General features: G+C 28.5%; 1 protein-coding gene across 2 annotated transcripts in view; it reads left to right on the top strand.

Annotated features, from left to right (window-relative positions):
- Positions 1 to 17,145, top strand: part of LOC107446555 (putative ATP-dependent RNA helicase DDX23) — a 59,002-nt gene that overhangs the window by 4,183 nt on the left and 37,674 nt on the right. For both annotated transcript variants that reach the window (XM_087153567.1, XM_016061231.4), the window contains exons 3-9: positions 892 to 945; positions 1,102 to 1,227; positions 2,474 to 2,582; positions 8,983 to 9,121; positions 12,308 to 12,462; positions 14,501 to 14,677; positions 16,795 to 16,874. In XM_087153567.1, coding sequence (XP_087009693.1) covers positions 892 to 945; positions 1,102 to 1,227; positions 2,474 to 2,582; positions 8,983 to 9,121; positions 12,308 to 12,462; positions 14,501 to 14,677; positions 16,795 to 16,874 — 840 coding nt within the window. The remainder of the gene's footprint in view (positions 1 to 891; positions 946 to 1,101; positions 1,228 to 2,473; positions 2,583 to 8,982; positions 9,122 to 12,307; positions 12,463 to 14,500; positions 14,678 to 16,794; positions 16,875 to 17,145) is intronic.

The following is a 17,145-nucleotide window of genomic DNA, read 5'->3' as shown; positions in this document are numbered from 1 at the left end:
TTTTGATAATTTTACAATAATCTGTTAGAAATACGTCAGCCCCCTTTACTGCATAGAGTTATGAAATTTTGATGTTTGCAACTAATCTACGATATTTTTTTCTACTCCTCATAAATAATATAGACCATAAATAAATAAGCAAAAACTATTTGGTATTAAAAAAAAAGAAATATAATATTGTTTCCTTTCAACAAGTTATTCTAAAACTTTTATCTTCTGCCTTTTTAAAAAAGCGAAAGAATGTGAACTGAAATCTGAAATGTAGTGACAAAAATGCAGGATGATAAAAAAGTGATCAATTTAATTTTATCAGTGTTCAATGAAGTGTTACTTAGTAACACTTCATTATACAGAGTGTTACTTTTTTATTTTACTTAATGGTAAAATCATGCATGATTTCAATAATGTGTATGTATATGGAATTAAATGCTTAAAATTGCTCTAAATTTGAATTTTGAGAACTCTATTTTTGTTTCTGTGTTATTGTACTTTTGATTTCTGATAGCAGAAAGTTCGCACCGCTGAAAAGTTATTCTGAGATTTTAGAGTTCTTGGTAAATTTTTATTCTTTATTTAATAACTTTGTCGTTTCTTTATAAAGTTTCTCATAAAAGTGGTATTAATGATACAATTTTAAAACATATAGTACTACAAACATCATTAAATCTTTATGTTGAATAATTACAGAGTACCAGAATTTTTATATATGAAATAAAATCAGTTTTATTTTTGTTTCTCAGCGACCAGTTTACTCTTTAATATTAAATATAAAATGTTTAGCTTGTTACTATAGTTTTGCTTTCAATAACAGATCATACACTTACTTATTTGTTTCAGTCATATAATTGTTTTTTAAAAAAAAAGATTTTTAAATTAATATTTGTTATTTAGATCAAGATCCCACAGTCCTCGTCGTCATAAGCGTTCTCGAAGTAGAGAAAGAAGGTATCTTATATTACATTACTTTTTTTTTGTATTTAATTGAAATTTAACATTTTTAGATTTCATGTGTAAGTTAATTTTTATACTCTTATTTAGAAAAATTTACTTTACTTTCGAAGCCAGAAAAATGATTAAATAACTAATAGAATTTATTCATAGGTCACGATCCAGAAGCAGAGACCGCCACAGGCATAAAGAAAGGGAACGTGATAAAGAGAGAAGAGACAAAAAGAAAGATAAATCCAAAGATAAGTCTAGGCAAAAAGATCGCAAAGATAAAAATAAGTAAAGTATAAGTTTAAAATGTATTGTGTAATAGTATAATTTTATATGTTAATTATACATAAACACTTGTCTTAGAGGTAGTATCTAATTTGCGGTTGAATTTGTAAATAAATGTAGTTATTATAGAACTAAATTATACATTTAAAAATGTTTTTTTTTTATTGATTGCAAATCTTCATCAGTCTTTGAATTTTTAGAAAGTGTCTTATGTATTTGTTTCTGGACATTGATCAGGGTGGGGTTATTTACTATTTTAAAATAAATACTAATGATTGGGTTATCAATTAGAAGTAGTTAACTCAACGGTGTTTTCTTTCTAGTGTTAGTTAGATTTCAGATATAATATTTTTGATAGAATGTCAGCAAATTTTTCACTATTTCGATACATTATGTTTAATATGACAGAGTTATAAAAAGTTTTTAAAATCTTTATAAAAATTGAATTTTTCTTTCTTCATTATTTTTATTGGATTCAGTTCTTAATTTATAATAGACCTTTCTTTTGAATTTTAATTTCTTTGAATTTTGAGACAAGCTCTTTAGAACAGATTGTCAGCAACACTGGCTAAACTGCCCTTTCTTTGTGAGTCCTGGCCTCCTTCAAAAGTCTTTACTAATCCACTTTCTTCTGAGAAGTTGGTCTCCTGTTTTTTTTATTTTGAGCATGACAAAATGTTTGCCTTTGAATTTCTCTTTCTTAGGGCATTCTTCAGCAGAAAGAAATGGCAAAGACCTGTACTGCTGCATTCCTTTTTATTTTCAAAGATAGACAAACTTATTTGTTATAAAAGTTAATTCAAGGCAATTAATTATTTCAGAAATTTGGATGTTGAATCAAATCATTTATTTTAATAGTAACTTTGGCATAATATTGGCATCCAATTAAACATTTAATTTTAATATTACTATTAAAATTTTTCCTTGACCGCAAATAAATAGTGAAAGAAAAACATGGCTTTGTGTTTGTTATACTTGTTTTTGAATGATTAATATTTGTGTCCACTCTTATTCTGGTTTATAATACAAATTTTCATTATATTTCATGAAAAATGCACTTAGTAAAGATCTGTTTTTTTTTATAGGATCTTACACAAAATAAATTTATTTAGCACAAAAGTTTCTTTGTAAATTTCTTTGTATGAATAATGGATAGTAATTGATAGCCTATGGAAAATTTTCAGAAACTGGTGCTTTTAAAAAACAACTTCTATCAGCACTTCACTTAGTTAATATATTTTTTTTCTAGCATTAAAGAAGAAGATGAAGATGGTAAAAATGATAAAGTTAAGAAAGAGCCTCTTTCCCTTGAAGAACTTATGGCAAAAAAGCAAGCTGAGGAAATGGCAAGGAGCAAGGTATCTTAAGATAAATTTTTCATTTCACAAAGGAGAAAAATATATATAATCAAAAATGTGATTTTTAGAATTTTTTCAAGTTATCAGTAGTACTCACATTTAAGAATATTTTAATAGAATATGGCAACAATAAATTTCAATAATACAGTTTAGGAAAAAGAACTTCAACATTTATTACTTGATGTTTCAAAAAGCATGCAGGTTGCTCCTATATTAATCAGTATGGCAGTCTCAATTCATTCAGAAAGTTTAAAGTAAAAGACTTTCAAAGATTTTGAAAAAATCAGGAATTTATTGTTGTAAGGCATAAGTTTTTTTAAAAATGCACGTTGGTCCTTTTTTAAAAGCTATTTGTGACATTCACAATTGTCTTACTTGATGAATGTGCTGCAATTGGTGGGATTGAAAAAGATTTTTTCTTATTATTTAGGATTTTCAGAGAGGTTTTCAGGTTATCAATTATGTTAACATTTTTGTGTATAGTACTTAGGATGCAGAATTTTTTTTTAGTTTTTTATATTTATTGTTGTAATGCATAGGAAGTCTTAAAAATGCATGTTGGTCATTTTTTAAAAGCCATTCGTGTCATTCACAATTGTCTTATTTGATGAATGTGCTGCAATTGGTGGGATTGAAAAAGATTTTTTTGAGAGTTTTTTGCTATTATTTAGATTTTTAAAGGTTTTCATGTGATGAATTATGTTAACATTTTTGTGCATAGTTCTTAGGATGCAGAAATTTTTTTAGTTTTTTATATTGATATTTATTTTATAACCGTCGTTGAACAGCCGACCCAATTTTGGGGTTTATGGCTACCAATGTTTAACTCCCATGAGCCATCTATCAATGTTTAACTCCCATCCCATGAGGTCTCTATATCGATATATATTGATAGTAATACTTTTTTTTATTCTTTCTAAAACTTTTGATGACAAGAGGCTTTGTAGTTTTGAAATTGGTGGGAGTTCTTTGTTATGTCATATAGGGTGCACATATTAAGGGGGATCAGGTTCATTTCATCGACACCACTTCATCGACTAGGTAATTTCGTCAACAGGCCGTTTTCTCGACAGGGTCGTTTCCTCAACAGGGTCATATCTCATAGGTTATTACGTCGACAGTGTCATTTTGTCGACATGGTCATTTCATCGATAGGGTCATTTCGTTGACATGGTCATTTCGTTGATAGAGTCATATCTTATAGGCTATTACGTCGACATGGTCATTTCGTCAACAGGATCATTTCGTTGATAGTGTCATGCGTAATTCTGAAACTATTTTAGAGATTTAATTTAAATATTTTTATTATTAATTAGAAGAATGCTGTTATTTAATTTTTATACTAAAGTAAAATACTTTTTTGCTGTGTATTGTTCCAATTGCTCTAAAAGAAGTTTTCTTTTTAAATAATTTGATAGGTAGTTGAGAAACGTTTCATGGAGAACGGTTGATGTATCAAAATCTACTTTTCTATATTTAAATCGTAATAGCTCGACACTTGTTTTCAGGATAGGTAAGGAACATTACCAAGCATGTTATCCGGACCGTGGTCAACAGTTGATGTAGTGTGATGTTAGAAATAAATTTATTTTTAATATCAAATCATATTAATAAAATGAGATATTCTTAGAATTCAAATTAATTAAAGTATACAGTAAAAATTTAGACACTATTTCAGGGGGGGGGGGGAAGCTAAATTTATTGCTGTAAAAATTTTCAACAGTTTTATGTACATTTTAACAAAAACATAGACTTCTAATTCTCACAGAAATGAAAATAATCATAGGCCTTAAATCAAAAATGAAAATAATCATAGGCCTTAAATCTGCATAAGTAAAATAAATTTTTTTTTAGGTTTTTTATAGTGGAAAAGTAATTTCTTAATGTTTACTTTAATTGCAATTTTAAACTTTTTATTCAGCATCTTTAACATTAGGACAGGATGAATGAATATGCTTATTCAAACATTCGAACTAAATAATCAAAATCAAACTTAGTCTTAGTTTTGTTACCACTGTTTGAGTTTTCTAAGAACTATAGGAACGCAAACATGATGTTTAGGTATTTATTGAGGCAGTTGTAGACTCCTACAATGTTTAAAATACTACTTACCGGACCAAAAATGTTTAGAAACACTGGCGTAACATTGCAAGCATGTTAGTGTTTGCTGTTCACAAAATATTTTTTTTCTATGGATGGCGAATTTAATGATAGTATTATTTATTATATTCTAAGCTAATGTTATTAAATTATTATTCTAATTAAATATTAATACAGTAGGGAACCGATTATCAGGAACGATCGGGACCATCGCTATTCCGGATAACTGATTTTTCCGGTTTTCTGAATCGCTACAAAAAGCCGTTTTTTTATTGTTAAACCCAACTAAAAAAAAATTTTTTTTTTGGAAATAATCTTAAAAAGAAAAAACGATGAAGTAATACACTAATGATTATTTCCATAATGATGGTAAGGTGAACATCTTTCAAAAAAGAAAGAAAAATCCTAAAATCTTATGAGGAAAAAAAATTTTTTTTTTCGAAATGGCGGGAAAATTTATCGAATTTCGTTCCGGTTTTTTGGTTTTCCGGTTCTCTGATTTCCGGATAACGGGTTCTGTACTGTAGTATAATTTAATAAGAATAACAATAGTGGTAAATAAATGATGAATTAATCCCTTTTTATTTGCAGGATTTAAATTAGACACATTTTGTTTAAAAGAAAATTAACAAAAAATCAAACCTGGAATTTAAGCGTAAGAATAAGTAACTATTACTCTACAAAAAAGAAAAGAAAAATCTTGCAATTAAAATTGCGACCAATTTTCTACTAGTTAAAGTGCTCAAATTTTTAACTGGTTTTCTGTACAGGATGAAAACACAATTTTCAAACGCTTTCTGACCACTATTAGCAGAACTTATCGCCAATCAAAATTTTGATTATTTTTGGCCTGAACAAGCAGGAGACTCAAAACTAAAATGTAGAAAAAAATGAAAATAATTTTTTTTATATATTTAAAATATCAAGTTTGTTCATTAGACTAATAATGAGAAAATAAATGTATAAAAATTTTCATGCATAGCATAAACCATTGACAAAAATTAACATTTCTTTTTCAATGCACGTATCAAACATGATGTTTAGAAACATTTCCATTTCTGATTACTCATTTTAAAGGACTTTCCTTAGTGCTCGCCTTCAAAATATATACTCTCATTGCAAATTTTATTAATTTAAATAATTTTTTATTTTTTTTGGAAATTGAAAAGAAAAACATTTTAATATTTGTTAAAAAAATAAGTTTGCTAAACTTATTTTTAATTAAACATTAATGAGAATAAAATTAGATGCATATGGACAACTCTCCTCAATGATAAACTCAAAAGTCAATTTATTTGTTATATCCTAATTAGTTGCATTTTTTTTCTAAATGTTTTAAATCATAAAAACCAATTAGACAGGTTTCCTCCCCTCTGATTTGGAACCATTTTTTACACGATCATTTCGATTGCATTGCATACAGAGGAAGTGGAGTCATTTTGAGTTTTTTTTTTTACATTAACGATGTCTATTTCATAAGGTCAAAGAACTTATAAATGTTTGGGGAACACATAGGATAAAATGCATATTAAACTATTAGGCATTAAAACGTTATAAATAATTAATTAAGTAAAAAATAAAATAAACTGGAAATGCGAGAACAAGTTTTTTGTCTCAAATATATTTCATTTAAATTTCACAAAAGTAAATTTCGCAAGAAATGTCTGAAACTTCCCTTTTCTGCAACATAGCTGGCAAAGGCATGAGGAAGAGGATAAGAACAAAAAAAAATTTTTTTCAACAATATTTCCCAATATGTTTTCCAAGTTGGATTTTCATTTTATTTTTTCCCACATGCATTTTTTTCCAATATTTTTATAATACTAGGAACTACCCTTGCTGACTTCGCTCACCAACCTTCATAATAGTCCCTCATACATCTTAGTTTCTTTTCCCTGTATCGATATTTTTTTTAAAGAGAAAATGTATAAATATTGAAATTTTCTCTATGAAAATTTTTTTACTATGTAAATAGTAACGAAATTAATGAATACTTGCATATGAAAAAAATTCATCTGAGCTTGAAAAAATAAATTTATAAACGCAGGGAATATATAAATTTTTGATGAAACAAGAAGTAATTTGACTAGCTAACTATCTAAAAGATTTGTGTTTTTCTGATTAAATTCTTTTTAATTGTCACCATTGTTATCATTGTAAAAGTTTGTTCCTTTTTTTTGACAAGATTTTAAACCGTATTAATGCATATTACTCATTGTGGGGGGAACATTATATAAGTATAATTTTCTTTTTATTGACAGAGAATTTTTGCAGCTAAAATGGCCTGTTATCGAAAAGATCTTTACAATGTAATGTCCTATCAACCATATGGTTTCACTATCCCTCAGATTCATTATATACTGTCTTTTTTTCTTTGCTAATTTCACCCTTTATTCACTCTCTACATTAAGAATAATTCACAATAGTTATTGCAATGCTTTTGCGATGATGATCTATAATAATGTACATTGAAAATTAATCTTAGAAATAAATGTGTTAAATATAAGTAGAAAAAAATTGTGTAATATGCAACTTAAATGTGTGAAAAAGAATTAGATCACCAAATGTGAAAAATGTCTCGTTCTTGGACGTGATGTGAATAGAAGAGTAAGCAATTTATAAATAAAATACTTCTTTTCTGGCAACTTCAACATACTATTAAGATTTTGCATCAGGCTAGATTTAAAAACTTTCAACACAAATATACTAAATTACAAAGAAGTGCAAGGGGCATAGCGTCTAATGTGAAAAATCATAAAACTAGTTTCAAAATTGCGCATGACTTAGCCTACGAAATAACCTGTTCTACAAATTGTCAACCAAAGGTCCCTGTTGGCAAAATTACATTGTTGACAAAATGACCCTATCAACGAAATGACTTGTTGATGAAATGACCCTGTCGATGAAATTACCTAGTCGATGAAATGAATGCGACCCATTAAGGGGATATAAAACAATTGTCAGTGGTACACTTTTTTTTAAAAAAAAAAGGAACACAGTAGTTTTATAATGACACGTTCACCCAGGTGTAAACATCTGTTATTATATTTATAATTTGCAAGTTGCATGAAACCAATCAAAAGATATTTGATCCAAAATCAGACAAAATTTTAATCTAATTTTATCAAATTATTTTCCATTTATTGAATAAATTCGCTATGTGTGTCACAACAAGAGCTGCTAAAAATTTCTGTTGCTAATAAGCAAAGAATTACGTACAAACGTAGAATTTTACTCAAAATTTTATCACCACAAATTTGTTGTTTTCAATGATCTCAGAAGTTCAGTCAAAGAGTTTATCTTTTTAATGTTATTTTGCTTTTTATATTCTTCACCAAATACCAGGAACTGTTTACAATAAAAAAAATAAATTTGCTCAGAATTATAAAATTTGTTGAATCCTTAGAGTTCTTTTTTATAATCATTTATTACAAATTTAATAATGGTCAAAAGTTACTAAAATTATAATTACTACCTCATTTTAAACAATTTAATTTGAAATACCAAAATCAAAAATTTGAACAGATTCAGTGAAATATTTTATGAAAAATTAAAATTTGAAATATTATTATTCAGATACGATTTAAATTTCATTTTTGATTAATTTTTAAGATTTTGTCATCTGAAATTATATAGTTTAGAATGAAGTAAACATTTGTGTACTTTTCAATTCAAAACTTTTTTTTTACTAAAATAATATCTAATAATACAAAATTAATAAACTATTGAAAGATTATTTTTTTAAACTTAGAATTATAAGTGGATTAGTGAGTTTTACAACTGTATGCAAAAATAATTTGATTATCTTAAATGACCTCAAAAATATGGCAAACAACGCAAAAAATGAAATTAGCATTGAGCTATTCAAACTTTTAATCATTTTCTTATTGTATTGGTGTAACTACGTTTTTTGGATTGCTGTTTTTCCCCATTTTTTTAAAGTCAAAAATTCCAGTTCATTAAAATAAAGAAAAGAAAAAAAAAGAAATGCATTTTTGAGTCTGATTTTTGGTATTTTAAAACATCAGTTTCAAAAATTAGTTAAAGTGTTGCATTTGTTTACGTTGGTGTATCAGTTGGTTAACATTGTAATGCAATACATTAAAAATAAATACAGATATGAAGTATATGAAAAATCTTACGAATGAAAACCCATGACATGTATTATGTCTAAATATAAAAGTATTGCGTATAAACTTGTGCAAAACATGTCATTATTAAATCACTACAGTGTGTCCAGTAATTTGGTCAAGGACTGTATTATATATTTTTTCTTTAGAGTATATTTTTCAATTTTTAGCCTGTATTTCTAACGAAAGAGCAGCGAGCTGCTGAAGCCCTAAAAAGGAGGCAAAAAGAGGTGGAGGAACAAAGGAAGAGAATGGATGAGGAAAGAAAAATTCGAATGCAGTTTATGGAAGAGGCCAAACATTCTCAAGGTATTACCAAGTTTCTTCTTAATGAATTAAAGTTTTTCTGTTTTTTTTGCACATCCTGTCAAACCTTTGGCACAACTTCCGCTCTTTTATGATTTCTGTTATTAAATGATCACGAAATTTGTATACAGGGAAATCTCCTGATGTGGGCACTTCCGCGAAGCGGACCCCCCTCAATATGGGCATATTTTTGATTTCCCATGAATTTCCTATGAATAAACCATTATGTGCATTCTCCGCAAAGTGGATGTGGGCAGTCATTTTTGTCCTGAAATGTTATTTTCTATCTCTTGAAATCAGAGACTATTTTTTCTAAATTTGGAAGAAAAAAACTTTTTTTGCAAGAAAAAAATCTATGCAACTTTTCATAATTTTTAAAGCATGTAAATTTTTTCCCTTATCCTTCACTAAAAATATTAAGCTATTTCTCTACTTAAGATCTTACTCTTGTCACGATGCCCAATCTTTCTAAAGAAAGGAGAGATGAAACTGCTGATTCGGATAGCGGCATCTTTTGATCTTCATCTGGAGGGCACAGGTTATGAGACCCCACAAGCTGAAATAACGCCTTAAATGCTGAAAATTTCTTTCACTTTCTTATCAACTTGAAGACTGTATTTAATGCAGCTTGGGTAAAAAAAGATAACAGGAGTAAAATCTTTTAGGCGTTCATATAAATAAAACATTTAATCAGAAACTTGATAGATGATTAATTGTGAATATATCAACTTCGTAGGTCCTTGTGCCTTACAGGCAAGCATTGCTTTCTTTTTTTCGTCTGTAAATCGTGGAAGGTTTACTTTGAAGGAGGTATTAACCATGTATCTTATCAAGTGATAGGTAGGTGTTAGGGAGTGTTAGCCTTATAATTGAAGGACTAAAAGCTCCTATTCGGTATCATGTGACTAACTTGAATATCTGTGCTAATAGGAAAATTTATCTGTAGCTACAACTGGAATTATGCATTTATATCAAACTTTTTAATATATTCTTTTTGTACAGAATTTTTTTTGTACAGAGAAAGGTCTTGAGAAATAATAAAATAGAACAGAGAGAGAGAAAGAGAAAGTTACATCCATGCCTAAGGTAGGATTCGAACCCACAACCACTGCCGCTGTAGTCCAGTACAGTAACCTTTAGACCAGTGATCGGCAAATTGAATAACTAAAATGAAGTAAAATAGTGTAAGAATTAAATTAATTTCATGAAATATCAAAAATTGTGGATTACTATAGTTGCAATCTCATTTTAAAAAATTTTTCTTTCAATTTTTTAAGCATATTAAATTTGAGGTTGTTGACAATTTCGTTTACTTGGGTTCTGTAATTAACAGCAGGAGCAATATTACAATAGAAATATAAAGGAGAATCACTATACCCAATAGTTGTTTTAATGGAATTCAAAAATACATAAAATCTAATGTAATTCATAGAAAAACAAAAGTTTTATTATATATGTTTCTTTTAAAATCAATTTTAGTATATGCTTGTGAAACCTGGACCATACCTTGTGCGGATGAGATTATGTTGGGTACGTTTGAGAGAAAGGTCTTAAGAAGTATTTTTGGAAGAATTCAAAAAAAAAAAAAAATGCTGTGTGGTTGGTTTAAAAGAACAAATTTAGAGCTTTATCACCCATATACTGAACCTGACATAATTAAAATCAATTTTAGTATATGCTTGTGAAACCTGGACCATACCTTGTGCGGATGAGATTATGTTGGGTACGTTTGAGAGAAAGGTCTTAAGAAGTATTTTTGGAAGAATTCAAAAAAAAAAAAAAAATGCTGTGTGGTTGGTTTAAAAGAACAAATTTAGAGCTTTATCACCCATATACTGAACCTGACATAATTAACTTCATTAACCCCGTAACTTGTGCGCTCGAGTTAATTTGAGCGTGTTAAACAGGCCAAACTATACACACTCGATATGATTCGAGCGGCATTTTATTTTATGCTGCTATAATTTTTCACACTAGAGTATAATCGAGAATTGAAAATAACAATGTGAAAGCTCAGAAAAAAATCATTTTATTGATATTTATCATTTACATAGGATTGTAAGCTCTAACACTTATTTATTTAAGAATAAAATATAGCCTTTTTCCTATAAAAACAAAAGCGTAGTGTATCAAAATTGTCCACCCAAAGAAAAGATGAACCAGGAGCAGCAACAAATAGAAACCTTTGAGGAGATGGATTTGGTTTGACATTGCTTATCTCCTTCCAATCAACGGCTATATCTTCTTCTGAACTATCTTCAGAATCACTACTACCAGAATCACTTTCTTCTGAGCCGCTTTACGACAAATTTGCGTATTCATATTCAGATTCTGAATCGCTCATTTTTCTATCTATATTTTACTAAAATATAATATAAAATAAAATATAATAATAATAATTTGAAAATGAGAAACATACCAATTGCATAAATATCCAATATAACCAATTTTATTTTCTGGAATCACAAAGTAACTGACTGTCTATAAAGATACACTTATATTTGCACGTTGTAGGTGCTTTCTTTTGTTTTATATACAGTTTGATGGGCAAGCATTCTTGCATTCCTGCACTCGTGGCGACTGACTGCAATCCGTCGTAGTATTTTCGTAAATTTTGACTGACTGCAATCCATCATTGTATTTTTGTGAATTTATTTAAAGGCTATTGTTTCTTACATTTTACGATTTAGTCGTGAAATATCAAACACTTTTTTCTCTTGTTTTGTAGTTTAGTTCAATATTTACCTATGTGTTGTGAACTTGCAAAGTTAAGTGTATCTTTATATTAAATTTGTCGGAAAGCAGCTCAGAAGAGAGTGATAATTACAGTAGTGATTCTGAAGATAGTTCAGAAGAAGATATATCCGTTGATTGGAAGGAGATAAGCAATGTCCAACCAAATCCATCTCCTCAAAGGTTTCCATTTGTTGCCGCTCCTGGTTCAACTTTTCTTTAATATTAAACTATAAATATAACTTAGATTTTTTATGTCAGAAAATGATAATAATCTTTTAGTTGTGGGATTATTTGTATTGTTTCTTTCTTTCCAGAGGTCTTATTTATGGTCTTATGGCCTGTTTTATAAAGTGAAGATCTCAGAAAGAAATTTTTTTTGCTTTCAAATTATTATTTTTTGTAATTTAAAATAAAGTGAATATTAAGATATAAATATAACTTTTTTTATTACAGAAAATGATAAGGAGCGGGAACGACGAGAAAGAAGAGAAAAACGTGAAGCGGAAGAAGCATTAGCATCAGCTGCTGCAGCTGCAGCAGCTAATGAATCTGATAGAGATAAAGTCAGAGAATTGAAAGACAAAGAAAAAGAATTGGAAGCTATACGCGTTAGTATACTTTATTATGATTTATTTTTAGTAGATAACATATTTTTTTGTTGTTGATGATTTACTTTTTAAGGTGTGTACCCTCGCACACACTTAAACTTTTCCATCAGCATGAAAGGCGGAGTGGAGTTCATATGGCTCTTTATGAAAGGTACTTGTTTTCAATTTTCGTTTTTCAAATCCCTTAAGAGTTCTTTTTTCACTGGGTGTTTTTTAAAAGTGCTTAGTTTTCCCTTTTCAACAATGAGATTTTTTTCTTTACCATGTCGATTTTCACCATGCATTTTGCAAAAGCGTGCTTTTCACATTGTTCTATTCGATATTTTCGCAATTCATTCAACCACAATCTTTTTCAACATACCGTCGGTCCATAGCTTATGAAGGGACCAATAATTTTAGATGTTTGATGAAATACTTGGAAGTCTGCGTGTGTGTTTACCGAGCTGGATTCAGTGAGATTATTGCATTCTTATGTGCAACTCAGCTGCATTTTGCAAGATATTCTCAATTTTGGGCTTAAATTTCCCTCCCTCTGATATCGAACCGAAAAAGCTCTCGATCATTTTATAATGGCTAATATAGTCAATAAAAGAGTTTTTTTTGTCAGAAACTTGTTATTTTATCATAATCATCTAAGTCTTTGAAAATTATTTTGCATTTTGTTAATGTATATAGTGCTTAAAAATATTTTTGAGAGCTTAAAAATTATTTAAAAGGTGCTTATTTTTTGTTGAAAGATTTAGCTATGCACCCTGTACAGGCATTCATAATTTTATGCTATATAATGATAAAAAATTTTAATGAGTCAATATTTCATGGTAAAAAGGTATTTAATTTAGACATAATTTTTCTGATTTAAAGAAAATATAAATTTACAGTATTGATATTATGTAAACAGATACTAAATTATCTTTCATATTGAAGCATTGGGAGTTATGATTACCATGAATGACTATGAATTTGTGCTGTTGTCTTCACCATATTTTGCACGAGTACCTAATGGACTTTGCTCGAGTACCTAATGGACTGCGAAGCCAATGGCTGCGGGTTCCAATCCCCCTCTAGGCATGAATGTTTCTTGTCCTCTGTTGTGTGTGAATGTGGCCCACCCATGAGCAACACTTCCGAGGTGAGGAACGAAAGTTCAGTACCTGCCGTTAGGGAAAAAAAAAATAATGTCAGCAAGGATATGAATTTTTCACAGCTATGTGACAAAGTTATTGATCAATTATCCTATTGTTGGTCGTTTTATGCATCTTTAATTCAGTTAATGAAAAAGAAAATAATAAATTAGTTATTAATAATATTGCTTTACATTTTCATACGAGTCTTTACATTTTCTAATTATAATTCTAAATAACATTTTTGTCAAATTTTAGCTCTTCAGATGTGCTATATCCTCTTAATGATGGGCATAGAATGGGCATAAATACACAATAGGAAATTGAAAAAAAGATAACTGAAAAATATAATAATGAGAATCGAAGCTGATGTTGTCAGGGGTCGCCCAAAGGTTTTGCAACAAGTCCAGGAAGAGAGAAAAAGACAATACAAAAGTAAAATATGTAAACTAATTACAAAAGGAAAAATAAATATTTTAAATTTTGTAGTTAATTTATGTATTTTACTTTCGTATTTTGTTTTTGTATTTTTTATAGTCTTTTTCTCTCTTCCTGGACTTCTTGTAAAACCTTTGGGGTACAGAGAAAGCAAATTTTAGAAATTAATCATGCTCTCTCAGTAGAAAAGGTTTTGTATTTTTATGAGTTTCGGGGCTGATACCTCCTGGCTATGTCTGCTTTGGTTGTCATTGTTATATTTTTCATCGTTATCTTTTTTAAAATTTTCTATTGGTTTCAATTGTTCTGTGAAATTTCTGCTGCATTGCGCAGCTTTCCTTTGAAATTGCTTTTTAACTGTTATTTTTATATGCACTTTGATTTCTCTTTTTATTACTGCTTAAAAATACACATTAATACTTATTGAAGGGAACAAAGTTAATCTGAGATTAAGATGTTTTTTAATATATTTTTTTCAGGAAAGGTATTTAGGTTTGATAAAAAAGAAGAGACGTGTTCGACGTTTGAATGACAGAAAATTTGTGTTTGATTGGGATGCCTCAGAAGATACTGCTGTAGATTACAACCCTATTTATAAAGAAAGACATACTGTGCAGTTCTTTGGGAGAGGCCATGTTGCTGGAATAGATTTGAAAGTAATGCATATATTCTTAATCGTTATTTTAAATCTTTCTTTTTCTTTAGGCTGCATTTTACTTTATTGGAAAGCAATGTTTTTGTGGGGATTGAGTAATCAACAATTTCTACCTTCATCTATGAAAAGGTACCCCACCATAGAATCGAGTTAACTTGTCTTTTATACTAGTGAATTAGAATTATATTTTTGTAGTGGTAGATACACTACAGTACTTCCCCACCAGAATTATATCTGTGATAGAATTCGATTAACGGATACCACAAGTTGATTCATTGCAGTTTTGTGAGAAGCTGGGATAGCTGTATTAAGATCACCGTACTTTTTTGAGTGCTGATTGTGAGAGCTGTATTAAGTTCACGATCATGGTCACTCCTGTGTTGCCTTTAGCAGTCGAGTGTGTACGTTGTGTGTAATCAAGACTGAGAAGCAACAGTGTGAGGAGGACAATGTCAGTCACAAGTACCAAGTGAACTGTTCAATGTAGGCCATCCATTGAAGTAGGCGTGTTCAAATCGTAGTGGGTATTTCTGCCAAGGTAGGTATGTTCACATCACGTGTAGCATTTTTTAAAAGTGCTTAAAGGTACTTTTTTTATTGGAGGTTTTTAAAAAGTACTTAATTTTCCCTTTCGAAATGAGATTTTTTTTTCTTCACGGTGTCGATTTTCACCACGTATTAGGCAAAAACGTGATTTTCATATTATTCTATTCAAAATTTTCACAATTCATTCAGACACATTGCATTTCAGCGTACCGTCATTCCGTAGCATATGAAAGCGCCAATCATTATATATGTTTGAGGAAATGCTTGCTGGTCTGCATGTGTGTATAGTGAGCTAGATTCAGTGAGAATTATTCTTGCACTATCATGAGCAACTCTGCTGTATTTTGCAAGCTATTCTCAATTTCAGGTTTCATTTTCCGCCCTCTGAAATCGAACCGAAAAATCTCTCTATCTTAATATGGTGGCTAATGTAATCAAGAAAAGAGTTCTTTGTCAACAATTAGTTATTTTATAGTGATCATGTAAAGTCTTTGAAAATTATTTTGCAATTTGTTAATGTATATAGTGTTTAAAAATATTTTTAGTGCTTAAAAAGTAGTTGGGCTTCTTTTTTGTTGAAAGATTTGGTTACACACCCCATAAGAATTACAGACTTTTTGTTAAATTGAGGCAGATTTTGTAACCTAACATTTGTTTTATATGAACAAGTTTTTTTTTAAAAATAAAATTTCAGGCCAGGAGCAAATAATATTTTAATTGAGATTTTCTTTCTCTTTTAAATTGTTTTTAAAGGTATTATATTTTCAGAGTTATATATTCTATAGAATCTAAAATATAAATTATTTTCGGTATTTAAATTTATGCCTGATGATATATATTTTTAAAGTTATGCATTCTGTAGAATCTAAAATATAAATTATTTTCTGTATTAAAATGTATGCCTAATGGTATATATTTTCAAAGTTATACATTGTATAGAATTTAATTATTTAAATTTATTATCATTCTTGAAATGTGGGTGACAAATGAAGCTCTATCTGGATGCACATATGTATGAGAACTACATTAAAGTGCTCCAGTTTTCTTAAGACTCTTTATTTTAATTTTAATATTAATTTTAAATCAGTTTTTAAGTACTACCTTCAATGCTTTTTATATTCGTTTTCTCAAAATAATTTTAAGGTATTTAAATTTAGCGAACTGAAACATACAGTAATAATAACTGCAATTATTACAAATTCTCAATTAAATTAACAAAAATAAAGAAAGAAAAGAAAATGAATCAGTAAATAAATAAAGATAATTTAACTAATTGACGTTTTAAATACATTCCAATATTAAATAAAAATAAATTATTTTATAAATTTTGAATAAGAAAATAACAATACCTACTGAAGCTACAGCAATTTAAATGAAAGAGTTTGATTTTTAATTAGTAATTTCTTTTATGAAGTCTATAAAGAAAAATGGATTTCTTCAAAAAAAATCTAAAATTATCTCAAATGTTTCATATTTCAAATTTTTTCAATATTCCAGATATCAAGGTTTGACTGTATTTTATTTGAAAATTGCTCTAGGGATTCAAATTATGAATTTTTTTTTAAAATTTAGTCTCAGAAGAAAGAACAGTCTAAATTCTATGGAGAACTTTTAGAATTAAGAAGAACTCATGCAGAAAAGGAACAAGAAATGTAAATTCTTTTTATTTATTTCATATTTATTCATTGACAAATGTTGTATTGACATTGTTTTGGGTCACAGTTATTACTCTATATCATTTATATTGATATAATTTATTTTAAAGTTTTGTTGTAAATTTATTTTGTTTAAATTAAAACAAAATAATTTCTTTAATAACATTGTTAAAAAAAAATTTTTTTTGTGCATTTTGAGAATTTTTTTGAAAAGTAAAGAATTTTAGTTTTCTTTTCTGCAGAAATTTACATTAAAATTTGAATCATG

The sequence above is a fragment of the Parasteatoda tepidariorum genome, chromosome 10 (assembly GCF_982258835.1).
Source record: "Parasteatoda tepidariorum strain Cologne lab strain chromosome 10, Ptep-v5.0, whole genome shotgun sequence".
Taxonomy (NCBI): domain Eukaryota; kingdom Metazoa; phylum Arthropoda; class Arachnida; order Araneae; family Theridiidae; genus Parasteatoda; species Parasteatoda tepidariorum.
Note: the sequence above shows the minus strand (reverse complement) of the source record. Positions and strands in the feature narration are given on the sequence as shown.